The sequence below is a fragment of the Nestor notabilis genome, unplaced genomic scaffold, assembly GCF_000696875.1.
Source record: "Nestor notabilis isolate BGI_N333 unplaced genomic scaffold, ASM69687v1 scaffold4229, whole genome shotgun sequence".
NCBI classification, from domain to species: Eukaryota; Metazoa; Chordata; class Aves; order Psittaciformes; family Psittacidae; genus Nestor; species Nestor notabilis.
This window is the reverse complement of record NW_009943981.1, coordinates 5,766-23,461: the sequence shown is the minus strand read 5'-3', so window position 1 is coordinate 23,461 and position 17,696 is coordinate 5,766. Positions and strand designations below refer to the sequence as shown.

Here is a 17,696-nt window from a genome sequence, read left to right as displayed (position 1 = left end):
GCAGGAACCTCTGGAGATCGCTTAGTCCACCCCCTCTGCTCCAGCATGGCCAGGAGATGCTCAGGCTGCCCAGGACCATGTCCAGCTGGGACTGGAGTATCTCCAAGGCTGGAGACTCCACAACCTCTCCGAGCAACATGTGCCAGGGTCTCACCACCCTCAGAGTAAAAACGTGCTTTCTTACGCTCAGATGCCCAAATAATGATTTATACCTATAACTGAGCTGTTACACTCTTAGCTGAAGAGTGTAACCAGCCACAAAGTTTGACAAACCTTTAAAACAAATACTCTCTAAAGGAAGCAGAAGCTGCATTAAAGCACTGCAACTGCTTTTTCATTCTTTGGGTGCATCCAAATATTTCTATATTCCCCAAAGCATTCTGCACAAGGTACTAATGAGCCACCGATTGAACAGGACAAGATCCATTCATTAAATGCAAAGGAGACAAAGGCAATTACACAGCAAGGCTGATAAAAATAGCAACATGATTAATCTAGTTCAGGACACAGTGACAAATCTGGAATGACTGCTGGAGTTACTAATAATCACTGCAATCCTAAATCACTTACTGAACCAGCATGTCTTCTTCATACTAATTTCTCTTCAAAAATATACCTGCTGCAATGTGCTTCTCCCCCATGCCAAGGAACACAAGCTCCCTCTGTGACTTGGTGCATCCTTGTCTCACTAAGATCATTCTCCATTTTCTTCCTACTTTTGCACAGATTAAGCCTAAGGTCACTACAGTGTAGCTCAAGAAATAAAAAGTTGAAAATTCACCTTGCCAGGCGTATTTCTTCCCATTTAAATCAATAGCAAAGTCTTCAGGGTAGAAGTCAATTATGCTTGATTCCTGTATTTGAGAAAATAAATGAGAAAATCATTAAAGCCAATTATGGGATTGATTCAGAATGCCACGAGTGCTGCACTTCACACAGGGTGGGCAACCCACAGCTGAGGGGGATGCAAAGAACTTTGACTAACAGAAACATCTTTTATTAAAGGCCACTGAAACACAAAGTGTGGTGGGGCACTTCCACTACTACAAGAATATCAAAACAAGAAATGGAGCAGGATAGAATAATTTCAGATACCTGGGTTAAGGTATCTGCTCCCCAGTGAAGTTTTGCAAGGCTTCTATAAGCACGTAAACGATCTTAAAGTATAAGAGCGAGGAACTAATTTTTGCCACTGAAACATCCGAATTCAAAGAACTCCTTTTAAGGATCTTAGAAGAACCTCTGCAATGTACCAAACCCTCCCTCCTGGTGGTCTCCATTAGTTTTCTGCCTGAAGAAGCAGCAGCAACTCATGCTCACACATTGCAAGACAACACAACCTTATAGAGAGAGATACAATGAGGATTCTTACTGGATCTGTCATGAGCTTCCTCCACGTTGGTGGCAGAAAATTCCCACTTGCAGCTGGAAACACTCCCATAAGTTGTTCAAGGGGCTTAAACTGTTGGAATGAAACAAGCAGATGTAGGATACTTGTAATGAGCTGTGAAGCCATGAAGAAAGGAAGAGGGTGTCCTACCGGTTTGGAGCCTTTCTCAAAATCTGAAGGCATGTCTGCAATACCCTCGAAGTCAGAAGCAAAGGGAGCATAGTGGAAAGGGTAATACCAGTTCCAGGAGGCACAGCCCTAGGACAGGGAAACATAAATCAGACAGATCAGAGAAGTAGTAAATCAACAATTCACGTAGCCCAGTCACTAAAGATGACAACACTTCACCCAGCATCAACCAGGAGAAAGAGAGTCCCCAGGATTAGAAAAGAAAGAGCTCTTGCCTCTAAAGGTACTCTGGACTTCAGGATGGGACTTAACTGTTCATTGCCAGGCTAGAGTGAGTTCACGGGACAGGGAGTGGAGGCCTCGGGCACTTCCTCAGCAGCACAGAGCAGCAGATAGACTTCTATGCCAGAGTACTCTTGCTATGTGCTAGGTCTGAGTCACTAAGGAAGACGGCCAAAGAGACAGGACCTGGCACCAGAACAACACAAAAGACCTTACAGAAGCATCTTGACCTCAGCTTCAGGACACTGTGATGCACCTCATGCCTTGTTCCTCCCCCTCGAGACAAACCACACGAGCACATGCACAAAGTCTGGTACCATCAAGCACAAAAGTTCCTTGCAAAAAGTAGGAAATCATGGTCTATTCACACAGTTAACCAGCCCCGGGGCTGAACTCAGGAGTCTCAAACAACTGGACACGATTTCAACTTGTGTTGAGTTGCTACCACATCTGGAACAGGGAAATGACACAGGGAAGGAATTTCCAGGTTCTCTGTAACTGAGTATGCAGCAGGATCGTGCCAGGCAGAGCCGTTACTGCTCTCAACAGGAACAGGGGAAGTACTTCTCTGGCAGCACAGTGTGCAGTACTGTCAATTCAAAATCCCACTGCTAACTTGGGAACATGGGGACCAGAGAACCCTGCCATGATACACTCCACAAGGTGTGAAAATGTGAACAACCTTTGCTGCAGGTTGAAAAGTATTCTGGCTTTAACTGTTATTCTTCCACTCAGTACCAGCACCAGTATACACTTGGAGCCCCATTTTGCTTTTCCCTTCTTATTCATCTGTCTTGAGTACTGGGAACTCTAAAGTGCATCACTTCAAAGAGGTAAAATAAGCCTCAAAAAGGAGAAAATAAACTCACCACACACCAGAACACAATGCACTTTGCAAAGGAAACGTGGCTCTAGAAGGTCTAAGTCAAGTTTTCACCTTCTCAGCTATTTTTCTTAGCAGCACCACTTGAAACAAAAGGTACTATTTTGACTTTCAATTCTGAATAAGTAAATGTCAATGAGGCTCTTCCAGCAATTTTGGGTATAAAATTACAGAGACTGTAATTATCAGATACAATTCTTCAGATGGCTGCAGCGGGTTTCAACAGCCAGGTGGGTGCTTCCTTCCTTTTTAATCTATTTTTTCGTCTCCAAACAGGTGTCCCCATGGAACATGTTCTGCATTATTAGCTTTTGATAAGAATAGAAGCAGCACAACATATGGATTCTGTCACAAGTTTTACGGACAATGAGCAGAGTTACTGGAAGCAATTCTTATTACAGTAAAAAGAAAAAGCCAACCCCTCAAGCAAACCTATTCTGATATTCCCCAACAGACGTACAGCAGCTTCCTAATCTGATTTCCATACGGGCAGAAAGAGCTTTGACTGCTGCTCCATTCCAATGCCATGTACAGCAGGTTACACACAGCTCTGTTACACAAGACAAAGCAGCAGCACTGCAAGTCCTTCACTGCTGCACTGGTTTAAGCCTGCGATGTAATTTTTGTAAGGTCTAGAGAGAGACTTGCCTTCTTCTGGAGTAATCCGAGCACGAAGCACACCAGCAAAAACAAACCCCTGAACATCTGTGTGCTGTTACCAAGGTTTCCTCTGGAACACTTCTAAACCAGAAGATATTTTCTGTACAGCCACTTTTCCTTGAGGTCTTAGTGGAGCTCCTCAATTTCCCCGAGAGCACCGTGGTCCTGCCTGAAGCCTGTGTCAACCTCACAATTCATCTTCTCTGCAGCTGCAATCACCCGCCCCTCCTACAGGCACCAGCCCCGGCAGCCACAGCAGCTACAGGCTCAGAAGGACCAGGAGTCACCTACACACATCTCAACACTAAATTGGTTTTACAAGCTGAGCAAGTGAGTGCTGCCCAGGGATGTGCCCACATTGTTTTCAGTTTGGTACAGGTCTGTCTATGCATTTAAAGCCACAGATCTCAGCAGAGCACGTGCAAAGGCAATTCTGGTTTGAACAGCTATAAGAGCACACGATGATGTCTGCAGAAGGCCATGGCTGCTGAGCACAAAGCAACGAACACACCCACCATGCACACTTCTCTGAATAGAACAAATTTCATCTCTTCAAATAAGTATAAATATTTTGGTCACCTTGTAAATATTATCACACACTTCTCTGAATAAAACAAACTTAACTTTGCAATCTTCAAATGAGTATAAGTATTTTGGTCACTTGTAAATATTACCTTGGTTTTGCCATATACTCCCTTCCTCCGAGCCCTTCAGTTTCCCCTCAATCCAGACTCCCCTTTGCAATGCGCTTGTGTATCACTGACAGTTTTCCAGCAGATACTTACAGCTAAGCTGAAGATTCATTTACACACTTTGGAGACATATGGGCACGTATGGAGTTCTAGGACTATATCCTGCCATGGTTAGCAGGAACACGGTTTGCTTTCAGCAGTCCCTAACTGTGTGCAGGGTCACTGGAATTTCCACCTATAAAGGTGTCCAGGTGACATTTGACCTTTGCAAAAGGAGCTGCTTAAGGATGTGAATTGCTCAACTCTCTGCAGAGCAACTGCAAAAGACCTGCAAACCTTAAACACCACCATCTTCATCCACTGTAACATGCAAGTCAGAGCCAAACTCAACTAATAAATACAGTGGAAGGGAAGGGAACACACTCCCTTTGTGTACCAAAGGGGAAAGGGAATAAAAAAAACCCCCAAACACAAAAAAGCCAGTAGTACACATTAAAACAAGCCAACTTCATGACTGCATAGTCTTTTGCAGGCACAGGGGGGTGTTTGCCCTGCTTTAAGTTGGACAGGCACAACCCCCCTGTGGAAAAGGTGTGGTTTTATCAACAGGGCACTGTGCTCAAGCCACAAAGCCCTGCCCAGGCTGATGAACTTCCCCAGCTTGAGCACATTCTGCTCCCAGGTCACACACCAGGATGACTCACTCTGTCTTCAGGGCACGAAGCTGGTTATTAACCACTGGTGCCACAACCCCCAGTATGTGTGTGTAATCTCCCACCAATCTGACATCTCAATTATCGAAAGATTTAAATCAGACAGAGATTACTTCAATCACAATGCACTTCATGGAACATCATTACAACCCATGGAGGAGACTGACAACTCTGTCCCTTTCAAATTCTTATTGGCGTTTCACAGGCTTTGTTCTTTGTTCACTCTTTCAGTCATCTGCAACTTCACTGTGCGTGGCTATGTGTGGCAAAGGAAAAATGTGCAGCAGGCCTTACTAAACCAACAAGCAGCGTTACTGTATGTGAGAAACAAAACCTGCATTCACATCAGGAGTGCCAAAGGGAGCGGGCACCCACTTCTCTTCCAGCCTCAAAAAAGCACTGCCTTTCAGACACGAGCGATGGGCAAGGGCTGTTTCCTGAAAAGAAGCAGGGAGCAGACACAACAGCAAAGTGCAGTTTCTGAGCAGCACTTCATAGGTACCTGATAGTAGTATCTGAGGACCCAGCACAGCCCCTCCACGTAGGACTGTACAACCTTGCGCCGGAATTTCTCATCGGATGCGTCAACATCGAATTTGTTTTTATAGTAGCGCTGCTTCCAACCAGTTTCCCACAACCTGCACAACACACACAGATGTCAGTACCTGTCAGTACAACCACATTTACATACCTGCATTAAAATAGAAGTCAAAGCCACTTGCACCTTCAATCCCCATTTTCAAACGATATAAATGAAAGCATAAAACCTGATGGTCAACAGCAAGGGAATGAAATTTGATGGTTGGCATCACAGAAAATCCAGATGAAATTCCAAAGATACCATCCTGATATACACACCTTCAAAGGACTTGTTAGGAGCAGGGATGATTTTCAAACCCGTGCCTGGTGCTGTTGGGACTTTTCACAACAGTGTTGTTCCTAGTCAGTAATTTCATCTTTCCCATTAGGAACTCGCTACCTGCTGCCATTTAGACTTGGTTCTTTAAACCACTACAAAGAGAACAAACTCCTTCCCTTCCTTGTTTGTTTAATCTACCCTAGGCCAAAGTCTTTATCTTACTGGAGTATCTTCTCACCTCAAGCTCATTCCTCTACTCCTAATGTTCCTCTCAAGCAGAAAAGTGATAGTTTCCCTGCTACTCAAAATAAAGAGCAAGCAAATAAATAATGAGCAGCAGCAGCTTGATTTCTTTCAGATGAGCTGCGAGTACCAGAGGAGTCATCTGCAACTTGGGAATCCAGCCCTTGCTGACTCACATCGCACAAGGTCCCTTTTACACAGGGATTTTGAGTCATTCATGCCAGAGATGGATATTGGAGTTCAAGGAGCAGTATCAGACACCACTGATCCTTACTTCTCACAGCTCCCCCTTATGTCTGTCTACGGACCGGGCAGCGGAAACCACCAATCACTCATCTTTGACACAGAAGCATTTGAATCCCTCAACTCTGCTCTATAATGCTAGGAAAATGTGACTGATGTGATATATTGGGCCACATTTAGAGCAAGAATATTCCATGAGGCTTAATGGTAAGCACAGAGCATAGCCTCCTCAGGAAACTGAGAAGGCAGGGGGGATACAGTGGCAATGGGCACAGGCAGCAATGGGAATCACTGCCTACAGGCTCAGAGCTTTTCTTCCTTGGATATTTTATCTGCTCACTGTATCTAGTGTCCCCCCTGTCATGCAACAGGAGATATGTCACTTTTGAGAGAACAATTGTGCCCCAAGCAAGACACATGAATATGCACATAAACCTGCAAGTTATTAGTCCAAACAGGCATGACTTGATCTTGGGGGAGATTCCCGTTAAGGTCAGAGACTGCCATCTAAAGAGGTAGGTTAAGAAATGGAAAGATAAAGCTTTACTTAACATTTGGTTCAACCATGACACCATGCTTCAGAACTGGCCTCCCTCACAAAACTATGTGGGGTGGGTTTGGGGATTTTTTGATTTGTTTTAATTTGATGTTGATAATAATAGTAATAACAATAATAGTAATAATATTTAAACCTACTGTTCACCACAGCACATGCATTTTACACATCTCAAAGTTCACATGAATTCTGGTATTTTGAATTACGAATCTGCTTTAGACACTGATTAAATCAGATAATCTCTTAATAACGATTTTTACTCGAATTTTATTCTCCACTATTCAAAACTTGGCATTATCACATCTGAAAACCATCATGCTAGATCCCTTTCCACAAAGGCTGTGACCACCTTAAATTACACACAGGACATAAAGGCCACAAGTAACTTGTGAGGTCACTTCAAACTTACACTTGTCAGAATCTCAGAGAGCACTAAATAGAGCGAACGAAGCCTTTAAAAGAGAGCAAAGATGGGTTTATGCTTTTTGACAAGATGCATGTCCTTTGGGGATTGCAAAATGGATCTTCTCATGCTTCTGCTCCAGGTTAGCTGCCCAGTGCAGGGATACTTCTTAAAATCTGACCTGAGCTAATCAAAGATGATTCAAACTGATGAGGAGATGGAGAAACCAGGAGATGTTTTCAAGACCTTAAAAAGCAGGTGAGCAAGGACAGGGGACTTGTGCTGAAGTCCTGAAGGATGGAGTCAGGAACATCTGCAGTCTGTGAGCACCTGCCCTAAGAGCTCCCTGGCAGCGAGGCACTTGCATGAATGTCAAAACCCTTTTCTGTAGGATAACAAAACCCAATCTGGTGGCTGACTACAACTATTCATGCTAGTGTTAAAATCATTCCAAATACAAAATGTATTTTAGCAAACAACTTCTTTGCCATCTAGGGCATTTATGCAGTTGTGTTTACTTACTATGAGCAGCATAAAATTATTTTCATCTCAGAAAAGCATCTGAGTAAGTATTCTGAGCTACAGAAGAGCTTAAATAACCATAGATGAAGGTAGCATATCCTTCTGCTTGACAATACCAAGCTCGTCAAAACTACTGCTACTTGTAAATCACCACAGTTCATTCAGCTAGTTGTTGTAAAGCTGTTAAAGCTTCTTTTAAAAGCTCAGATAGAATTCCAGTGGAAAGTAACATTCAAATTTATCCTGGTTTTAGGTACAAATTCTGCTTGCTTGATTTATAAAACCAGAAATCAATCCTTTCAGATCTGCACATACAGGAAAGAAGTAAGACTGAGAGCTGGAATACCAGCTACTGGAAGATCTGATGGGCTAGATGTCACAAATACGTGTGCTGGACACTCATTATCAGTACTTCACTATGAAGTAACCCTTATTGTCTTCCCACATCCACCTACATCCCCTGCCTCTACGAAAACACAAAGCTACTGGTTGCACTTAGCAGGGCAGAGCCTTTAACAAAATATAAGGGCTTTCACCCTTGACTTAATGGGTGATGGCTTGATTTAAACCTTTGATAAATGCAGCCTCACTGGTACCTCACTGACAGTTAATTCTCATAAAATTCCTATCCTGTAATCATCTAGGGATCAGCTGTCCTAAGCCATTTAATGAACTCATCACAGACAAAACATCTCTGCTACAGACAGAGATGGAGAAAAACATATTCCAATAGTCAAGATAAATAATGCTGCACACATGAATGTAACTGAATTTTATGGGTTAAATAGCTCAAAAATTCAACTGTGAAACTGTGGCATTCAGCTCACATAATCACAGCTGAGCAGTGGATGTCTAGTCAATCTAGGGCTTGGTCTCAAAGGGAGTAGTGGCTTGGAGGATGAAAACCCGCACGCATACTAATCTGGATACTTAGATTTAACAGCTAGAGCTTACCCATCTCCCTGGGATTCAGTGAATATTCTAACCCTCCACGTTAATTACCGCTGGATAAAAAGATCATAGGAAAGCATCTGAAGGCACTGCTGCTCTGAGCTAAATGGCATTAATTACACTGCATCTATTTCAGCAATTTGCTAACAAAGTGCTACACAAAAATGGCTTCACCTGATATTATCCTCTGGCTCAGGTTCGCTGTCACTATCTTCAGCTTTCCGCTTAATTCCTCCTGCCAGGGATGGGCTGCTGTCGGGAGTCAGGCTGGTGTTTGGAGATGATGAAGTTGTCTAGGGTCAGAATTGTTACAGATAAACAGGAGGTAAGGGGGGAGAAGGATTTATTGAGCATTTTAAATCCAAGTTAAAATTAACAGCTTTGTGATGATCACATGCGCCATTTTAGCTCCCCAAAAACTCAAGGCAAAAGCTACACAACCCTTAAACTATTAAGTCAAGTAGCAAAAGAACAGAAGAACACATCTTCGTATTTAAAGGCAGATATTGACACATACAGGCAGAAAAATCACTGTATTTGAGAAGGGAGAAGATGTAATAAACTGACAAAACATGCCTTTTTATATATTCCAATTTGGGAATGCAACTGTTTTCTCTGGTCCTACAGCTTATGTTACAACTTCATTTTACAGCAACAGTGAAAAATGCATACACAGACTACTGTAAAAATTCTGCTTGTGACTCAGAAAAGGCAGAAATACTCTCAGTTTATCCTGATCTTTAAAACTCCTTTCAAATTCATCTATTTTAATACTACAGAGAAGAAACGTCTCTCATTCCACAAAGGAACTGATTTGCTTAACACGTGCCAAAGTTTGAAGATTTAAAGGGAAGAATAGCAGAGATTGTGCTTTGAAAAAGCATTTTATATTTATTTAGATGTAAGAGACAGGACCCACATCTTTATCAGAAAAAGTACCTTTAATTTGTCCAGTTTGAAGATCTATGCCCAGAAAGAAAATATTTATCATAATTGTTATTTAAATTAACAACCCAAACCTCTAACAGAGAATTGAACTTTTTTCTGGTTTTCCCTCACTTTCTAACACCTTTCCAAAAACTTCATCCAATTTTCAACTCTTCCCAGCAAAAAGCCACACTTGGGCAAGTAAAAGCAGCTGACAAACATGTAGCTATGCAAATCACAAGCTACAAGATACGGGTATCTATGTCTGGGTGTCTATACAAGTTTAAAAACAGTATTAACAAGCTCAGATATTCAGCTTGAGTCTCTCCCAAACCTACAGAGGAAGTTCCTAAACCTGACTCCACAAGTGCCAAACAAGTCTGAGGAGAAGAAACAGTGTATCTGATTTGGCTGCATTCACCTCGCACTTGCCCTCCCAGAACTAGGTAACAAGCAGCAACATACCAACATTAAAATAAAGAACACAGCTTTATTCAAGTAGTCTCACAAAAACTGGTTATTAAAAGCTGCTTCCTTGAAAAATAAGCTTTCCTGGTGCCTGCTTTCCAAGAAAGCTCGATGGGTTAGAGGAAAAGGTGTCCAGAGCAGCACAGGATGGGATCACTGCCCTTCTGTGTGTAAATACCTTTGAACATGTACTTACAGAATTCTGCCTGTCATGCATCCTCATCTCAAAGGCAGCTTGTCTGGGGTTACTGATTGCCTGAGGACTGGATCGATTTCCCAGAGCTTGAGGGGAAAACTGTCCACCAGGAATAAAAGAAGGCTGATCCCTCTGAAAGATAAATAGAGAGAGGATAGTGGAAAAGCTGTGTAATCTCCACAGCAGCGCCATGATACGCTCTCTCAGTTTTCAGATTAACATGTTACACAAAACAAGCATAATTTACTCACTTCAGCTTTAGTTATGTGTAATAATCTCAACCAGACATAAGACGATATAAGTAAGACCCTTATATTCCTGTGATTTATTAAGCTCTTCTTAAAAACACCCAATCAAATCCTGCATTTTGTGCCTGTGTTCTTTCTATGTGAGCTGAAAGATGGTTTCTGGGTAAGGGAAACTTCATCTAACACGCTGTGAGGCACATATTCTTTGTAAGCAAAGTGAATAACCTCTTCCAGTCTAATAGGGATAGTCAGATAATATGTAATTTAAAAAATAAACACAAGATCTAGGTAGTACTCACAGTGGGAACATCACATGCCCTGGAAGCTCTGGAAGCTACTTACCTTAATGCCCTAACCAAGGACAAAGCTATGTCGAAACGAACATGCAAGAGCCCATTTTTGAAATACCAGAATATTTTGTGAGTAGAGGAAAACTCAGCATCATTCCAATACCATAATCTTAAAGAATTCAGCTTACACACGGGTCAGAAAGGGCAAACGTGTTCCCACTACAGCTAATGTTTCTTTATCACATTCAAGAGGTGTCTAGCAAGCAACACTGACTTGCTTGCAGGCAGAACGCGAGAGAACTGCTGTTTGGGGTAAGCCTTCCTTGCTTTTTTAGAAACATGCCTCTAATCAAGCAAATCCATTTAATACAAACTGTGTATGTACTTAGACCTGAACTCCACTGCCTTCAGCAATATACTTGCTGAGAAGACTTGTACCAATGCATGAAAAGCAATCCCCGTACAGTGACCACGCTGAAGCATCACTACATAATCACAAGTGCAAATTTGAGGGACACAGCACACAGCTGTCGTCCAGCACATCCAGCATCCTCCTACCTTTCCCTTTTAAGAAACCTTTAACATGCAATTCCTTCTATAAAATAGTTTACACACAGGGCAGAAAGTACCATGATTACAGCTACAGTTTCAACCACCACATCTGCTGGAAGCTATCGTACACATTGTAATTCTCACTGGGTTTGCAGTGTGAAAGGAATTAACTTACCTTCATTCTTTTCCTTTTCTCTTTTTGTCGTCTTTTAAAGTTATCCTAAATAGTGAATACGGAGAAATAATGTCAGTCAATACATACATTTCTTGGAAAAGTATTTAATGGTAATCCTTAACTGACCAGAAGGCCATGAGGCTTTTATGTGATGTTTTGAATAAGACACAGCTTAATGCTTCTGTCTGTAAATCCAATAGAAATAGGATAGAATTTTCTATCCTGACAAACTATGGGGGAAAACAGTAGCTGTGTATTCAATGCCCAACAATTTTGGTAATGACTTATACCATCTACTAAGTTTAGCTATAGCCTTACTTCAAGGTGACAGCAGTGTCAAAGGACACAAGCTCCTTGCCTGCACTGGAACAGCCACCAAGTGAAAAAAGTAGGAGACATTAAAGTCCTAAAAACAGGAAAAAAAGCTGGTTCAGGGAATGAGATTTCTCATTCTTGGGCCATGGAAGCTGAAAACTTGAACATCAAATTGGCATTTCCACTTCATGAGAGGTGCAACTGGGGTAATTCTAACTCCAACATTTTGCCATCACTGGCATGCTATTTTTGACTGGAAATTAAATACAATTTTGCTCTTACATTCACAAGGTATTTTATCTCCTGTACTTAATGAATAAACAGGAATATGTCTGCAAAAAACTGCACAAACTGCAGGGACAGACTAAGAGAACAACAACTTATGGATACATTTCAAATGGCAAGAGGCATGTGAGGCAAGAACATGCTTGGAACCGTTTCACCCCTGCTCCTGGCCTGCACTTCCACAGGTTATAGCACACTACAATACAATTCCTCCCTCAGTTTACATAGCAGCTATCCAAAAAGCTGCAGGCAGTAACAGGACTCTCATCCTGCTATTATTTGGGATGCCAATCAGAAAAACAGGCCTTGCAGGGCGGGGAAAGAAAATCACCCAGGAGCACACCATTCTTTTTTGAGTGTGGAGGAATTAATTAGAATTTATGAGAAAAAAATACAAAGTTTGGGTTTTTTTGGCTTGTTCTGTTAAAGGAGTGTCACTTTCTGACAGTAACGTGATTAAACCAAACACCAAGGATGTAACAAAGAATTTACATCATCATCTTTCCTTTTCTTGAAAATACTATCTTCAACTTCTCCGACAGCCAACATTATCATCTGGACCCGCTGTAGGTTGACAAAACCACTTTCTGTGAGGTAGCCCTGCAAAGCAGAAAGGAATATAGTTGACAAAACAAGCCTCTTTTTGTAGCAAACACCAGATGTTTTTAAAGAAAAGGCAAAAATCTTACCCCAGTTTTGTGCACCACATTTTTATATATGTTAACCAAGCGATCGATTGCTCCCTCCCTAAAACCAAACAAAAGCATTAGATTCTTATCATCTAAAACCCCAGTGGGAATACTTGCAGGGTAAGAAAACATGTATTCTCATCTACCTGATCTCCAAAGATGGCAGATGAGGAAGAAAGTCATTTCCCACAAAGAAGCACATAAAGACCCAGTCATCAACACTTCTTTCAAAATCAAAAGTGAAAGGCAGACTGGCCATAGTGAGTTCTCTTTCCAAATACTGCAACACACACAGAAGGAAAAGGACATTGGAAAACACTGTGTATGGAGTTTAAAACACTATAGAAAGCAGATACAGCAACTGCTTCAACATACCTCTCGCAAAACACATAACCGGATGAAGATAAATTCCTGCTCAGCCATAGGAAGACTGTCTGCAAACTGATCATGCTAAAAGAGAAGCAAAGAGCTGCATTACATCCAAGCTCACCTTAAGGTTTCTCCAGCAAAATTTTAAAGGCTGATTTTGAGAGGAGTCAATGCAGTTTCTCAAGCCAAGCATGCATTGTACTACTCTGCATCTCTCAAGTTACCGATCATTTTCTCTCACCAGTGAAAAACAACAACAAAGCAACCAACAGAACACAAGTGAGGACATTGGGTTTGGCATGCTTGTGCTACAGCAGCACAGTTTTTACTTGTGAAAAGTAAAGCTAGGCAATTGCAATAATAAAGTCTACATTATATTTCAGCTACGATCAACAGCAAGAACAACTTAAGGATGTCATTAAAACAGGAATCAGCTCACAGATGAAAAGAATTTCTAGAAATAGCAGAATCCTTACCTTGCCTTGTTTTTCTCTGGGCAAACCTTGGCAATCCTTAACCTCATGGCCCATTTGGTTACAAAGAGCACAGGGCTTGGGTTTATTTGGTTTAAACTCTTCCCTAATTATAGTGAAGTTTGGTTCGTGTGTAGCTAAGCCCAGCATGATCAGATCAGCTGCCAGCCAAAAGAGACAAATAAAACATAATGAAAGATCTATGTTATTAAGATTTTTAAAAAAGAAGTTTGAAAGCAAAGTACATTCTACCTTAAGCAAGTGTGAACACACAGATGTGCTTACCCACAGACTACCCGGTACACCTAGGGCAATGTTAGCCCTTCAGTCACAGACAGTGCTAGACCTTTCCCCATATATTACACAGAGCTTTCAAAAACTAACCCACACAAATACAAGTGAAAGCCTAAAAACTACAGCCCACCTCAACCACAGAACAGAACAAAGCAGCTCAACAGGACATATTGTTAGCAAGAGAGAACTCACCATCAGCCCCACACAGACAGTGATGCGTGTTTGGGTCGTGGTTTGGTTGAGCTATACAGAAGAAAATTACATTTAGTTAACCAAAGTCACGTAAAATAAATTATTACTGACTATACCTTAATTTAAAAACAAAATGATCACATTTATTTGAAGTTTACCTCTTTGTCTTCTAATGTAATCCATGATTTTATGTTCCCCTTCACCAGGAGCACTGGCATCAGACAAAATAACCTGCGAAACATTTAAATTAGGGAAACAATTTATGCTGCCACAGAAAGAAAAACCAGCTTCTGTGGATCATATACTGAATGCTGAATCTGATTTCTGAATGCTGGAAACTCTGATCTGTAGTTTTAACTAAGATATTATGATTCAAAATTAAATGATTTAAAAGTCTGGAACCAATGACTATGCCTTCATTTTTTTCTATTAATTCTAGGATGAAGCTGGTATATTGATTCAAATACTTTCACATATTTGAAGTTTCCTGACAAATAACCAGGGCAATCAAAATACACACTAGAGAAATAACAGATAAAGCAGACATATGCCAGCTTCCCCTTAGATCTTCTGAACTCCAACACAGGCTGATACATTATCACATCATACACTTCCTTACAGTGGTGCCCACATGAGCAGTAGCCTTTATCACACTCACATCTGATGGAGAGAATTAAGCAGAGTCAACTGCGCTCTAATGAGGTCGCTTTAACGGTCAACAGATGGAAAACACCACACAGCTGCATCTGAGAGGACTGACTGCTCTGCTCTTGTACAGAGCAAACAGAGGGCTGCCAGACACAAAACTCAGTGGCAGTGGAGTTTTTGAGGAACAGGAAGAGAGGATTTCAAAGCCCAGAAAGGCAAGAAAACTGGTATGTATTATTTATGTTGCCTGCCATCTATTGTCATCCATCATTAGAATAAAGGAGAAAATGCAGCCCATCTGAGGTAGCGAATGAGTTTAAAAAGAAATAGTGAAAAGAATACACAGACAGTGTATCTTGACACTTTCCCCAAAAGAAAAGTATTTCTAAACTCCTGTCTCCATTATATCAAACTGTGGCTTCTACTGTCAAACCTTCTCATTGCTCTTAAATGAAATCAAAACAAATGGTGCAGTTAGATTGTGTTATTAGATGAAATGTATCTGTGAAGTCCCTCTCCAATCATATCCCAACCCAGCCTAACAGATGACCTTCATTTTCCTGAAGTGTGAAGCTGTGGAACTTACTGTCAGATTCTTCCACCCCGGGTCACTGTTCAAGCGGTCAGCGATGTAATAGCGGAGGCATTTAGCAAGATTGTCCATAAACTCAGTTCCCTAAAAAGTGACAGAGGAAAAGAACTGAAGCCTTCATTCAGCCCCTGGCAATTGCTGGGTGAAGTGCAAGATTACTTACTGGGGTGATACAGTTGCTGTCAAATCTCTCCTTCACTTCTTCTGGAGGAAGAAAGCCACCTAGAGAAATAAAAACATTTGACAGACTTAAATCAATATGGAGCATTGTAAATCACCGTGGAACATTAAATACATTTTTGCATGACAAAACCCCAGACGGTTCCCCTGGGGAAATTAGTTTGTTTAAAAAAGCAAACAAACAACAAAACAGAAACAGCTTACCATAGCTCTTATACTATCTCCATCTTAAAGTAAGGTGTTAGTACATTTACAAACATTGTTAACTTCAGAAAAGTGGCTTCACTACCTAGTCTGTCAGAAAGACTGTGAAAGAAATCTCAACGAAACTAAGCTTACTAAATGAAATAAAACATTAGGAAATAATTATGTTCTTACATATTCTCCCCTATGTTTCCACTATCTATTCACTTGGGCTCACAAACAGGGTTACATCAACTTCTCCCATCTCTGAGCTTCATAAAGGGTCTTCGTAGTCTAGAAATGCTACAGGAAGAAATGTTAAAAAAAGTCTTTGCCCCCTCTCTTTAATCTCCTCTGAGGTTACACAGTGGTCCCCTCACCTGGCTACAGCATTCATTCCTCCTACAGCCACCTGCATGGACTGCTCCAACCCGTGCTTCAGTTACACACACTCCTTCCACACACCATGATCACCCTTACAAAGTTGTGATGACTTTGTTGCCTCACTGAGCTTAAAGTTTCCACGCACAAGTAACTGTAACTATCCTTGCTCCTAGCCTGCTATTCCTGTGCTGTATTGTTTCCATTTGATCCCTGACTTCGAGCCTCAACTTTCCTTTCACCAAGCCCTACAAATGAGTGCTTCCTTCCATAAGGATTTCGGTTAGTTTCCCACTATCACATTTGTCCTTGCTCTTACGTTCAATTTTTTTTCTGAAGGAATTAAGAGTATTCAACACAAATCCATTTCAGAAGGGAGAAAAGAAGAAAAAGTGACATTATTTTATCCTGGTTTCTAGCTCTGGAAAACACTGATCCATCCTTCTGTGTGGGCTTGTTATACCCTCCTAGTAACGCAGACAAATGTCCACTAAGCAGAACATCCCCTTTGTAACCCCCATGGCAGTGTTCAAAACAAACAAGGTGACTCTCACTGAAAGGCCTCAGAAATGGGTGTCGCAGTTGTACCTTTTGCCAGAATTTCTTGTCTTATTTTTTGCTTCTCTTCAGCAGCTTCCATGCCCTCCTTTGATGCTCTGAATCTTCTTGACCGCTGTTGATTCATTTTTGCACGTGGAGCCTAAAAAAGGTATCATAATGCATGTGTCAGTTATTGCATCTGGCCAGTTGCTTCCTCTCTGCTAGCTGTTTTTGGTAGCAATTATACAAGTATTTAACAAGACACCAGTCTAAACTGCAACTGAAACAGGCATTTGTCTTGTCCCTGTAGTTTTTCAGGTTAGAAAACTATTTTCCAAAAGGTCTTACAGAAATGAGCGGCATCTACCCCAATTTTACCAACAGCCATTACTGGGAACTCAATATAGCAATACTCACTACTCCATCTATAGCCATGTAAAGAAGTCTCCTTGGTCTTACAATGTTGAAGATCCTGTCAATATACTCAAAAATCGCAACCATCATTTCATCTTCATTTTTTGGTGCTGGCCTAGAACACAGAGCATCCAATTTAACATCTGAAATGCTATCAATGAATCCTATTTGTAATGAGACAAAAAACTGCCTTACTTGTCTTCAGGGTGTGTACAAGGGTGAATTATACCATTCATATCCAAATAGAGGTTATCAAACTCCACCTCGTTGGGGTTCGGTTTGCTTGTGTCAATGGGAGCCTTGACGCCATTGCACTCCTTGGCCTGTGAATGCAGTTGGGACAAGTATTTCAGTACTTGGCTACAGAAGTGTCACAAGTAACCACAGATACATTAATGTACAGACTGATAAAAGCTTATTTTTTTAAAGGGCAGTAGAAAAAAAGATAGCAACAAGCTACCCACATAACGAAGGGGACCTACAAAGATGCTGGAGAGGGACACTTCATCAGGGACTGGAGCGATAGGCCAAGGGCTGATGGGTTCAAACTGAAACGGGGGAAGTTCAGGTTGGATCTAAGGCAGAAGCTCTTCCCTGTGAGGGTGCTGAGGCGCTGGCACAGGGTGCCCAGAGAAGCTGTGGCTGCCCCATCCCTGGCAGGGTTCAAGGCCACGGTGGACACAGGGGCGTGGAGCAACCTGCTCTAGTGGAAGGTGTCCCTGCCCGTGGCAGGGGTTGGAGCTGGAGGAGCTTTAAGCT

General features: G+C 41.7%; 1 protein-coding gene across 1 annotated transcript in view; it reads right to left on the bottom strand.

Annotated features, from left to right (window-relative positions):
* XRN2 (5'-3' exoribonuclease 2) overlaps nt 1-17,297 on the bottom strand; it is a gene marked incomplete at its 5' end in the record, with an annotated part of 42,405 nt that extends 25,108 nt beyond the window's left edge. The window contains 19 exons of the mRNA XM_010022210.1: nt 782-854; nt 1,373-1,462; nt 1,541-1,648; nt 5,252-5,387; nt 8,701-8,819; nt 10,118-10,249; nt 11,383-11,427; nt 12,475-12,582; nt 12,672-12,729; nt 12,818-12,951; nt 13,047-13,121; nt 13,517-13,674; nt 14,000-14,050; nt 14,158-14,230; nt 15,234-15,323; nt 15,403-15,461; nt 16,572-16,683; nt 16,941-17,052; nt 17,133-17,297. Of these exons, the coding sequence (XP_010020512.1) occupies nt 782-854; nt 1,373-1,462; nt 1,541-1,648; nt 5,252-5,387; nt 8,701-8,819; nt 10,118-10,249; nt 11,383-11,427; nt 12,475-12,582; nt 12,672-12,729; nt 12,818-12,951; nt 13,047-13,121; nt 13,517-13,674; nt 14,000-14,050; nt 14,158-14,230; nt 15,234-15,323; nt 15,403-15,461; nt 16,572-16,683; nt 16,941-17,052; nt 17,133-17,297 (1,898 nt within the window). The remainder of the gene's footprint in view (nt 1-781; nt 855-1,372; nt 1,463-1,540; nt 1,649-5,251; nt 5,388-8,700; nt 8,820-10,117; nt 10,250-11,382; nt 11,428-12,474; nt 12,583-12,671; nt 12,730-12,817; nt 12,952-13,046; nt 13,122-13,516; nt 13,675-13,999; nt 14,051-14,157; nt 14,231-15,233; nt 15,324-15,402; nt 15,462-16,571; nt 16,684-16,940; nt 17,053-17,132) is intronic.
* Nucleotides 17,298-17,696: the final 399 nt, after the last annotated feature.